The sequence below is a fragment of the Apaloderma vittatum genome, unplaced genomic scaffold, assembly GCF_000703405.1.
Source record: "Apaloderma vittatum isolate BGI_N311 unplaced genomic scaffold, ASM70340v1 scaffold41976, whole genome shotgun sequence".
NCBI lineage: Eukaryota > Metazoa > Chordata > Aves > Trogoniformes > Trogonidae > Apaloderma > Apaloderma vittatum.
In genome coordinates, this window is record NW_009724125.1 from 1 (window position 1) to 242 (window position 242).

The 242-nt window shown below is 55.0% G+C and overlaps 1 protein-coding gene across 1 annotated transcript in view; it reads left to right on the forward strand.

The window, feature by feature from the left end:
• Positions 1–100: 100 nt before the first annotated feature.
• Positions 101–242, forward strand: part of CTSH (cathepsin H) — a gene marked incomplete at its 5' end in the record, with an annotated part of 5,493 nt that continues 5,351 nt past the window's right edge. The window contains one exon of the mRNA XM_009872360.1: positions 101–171. Within this exon, the coding sequence (XP_009870662.1) occupies positions 101–171 (71 nt within the window). The remainder of the gene's footprint in view (positions 172–242) is intronic.

Below are 242 nucleotides of genomic sequence, written 5' to 3' on the forward strand. Positions count from 1 at the left end.
TCACACCTTCCAGAGTAAGGAGAGACCGTTCCTGGCCACCCCGCCGGCTGCGTTTTCGCCGGGATCCGAGCGAAACGTTCCTTTTTTGTCCTGTTTCCAGTGAGCCTGAACCAGTTTTCGGATCTGAGCTTCGCCGAGTTTAAAAAGTTGTACCTGTGGAGAGAGCCGCAGGTGAGTCGATTTGTAATTTTAGGTTTAAACTTGAGGCACGAGTCCCTGAGCAGCCCAGGCGCCGGGCTGGC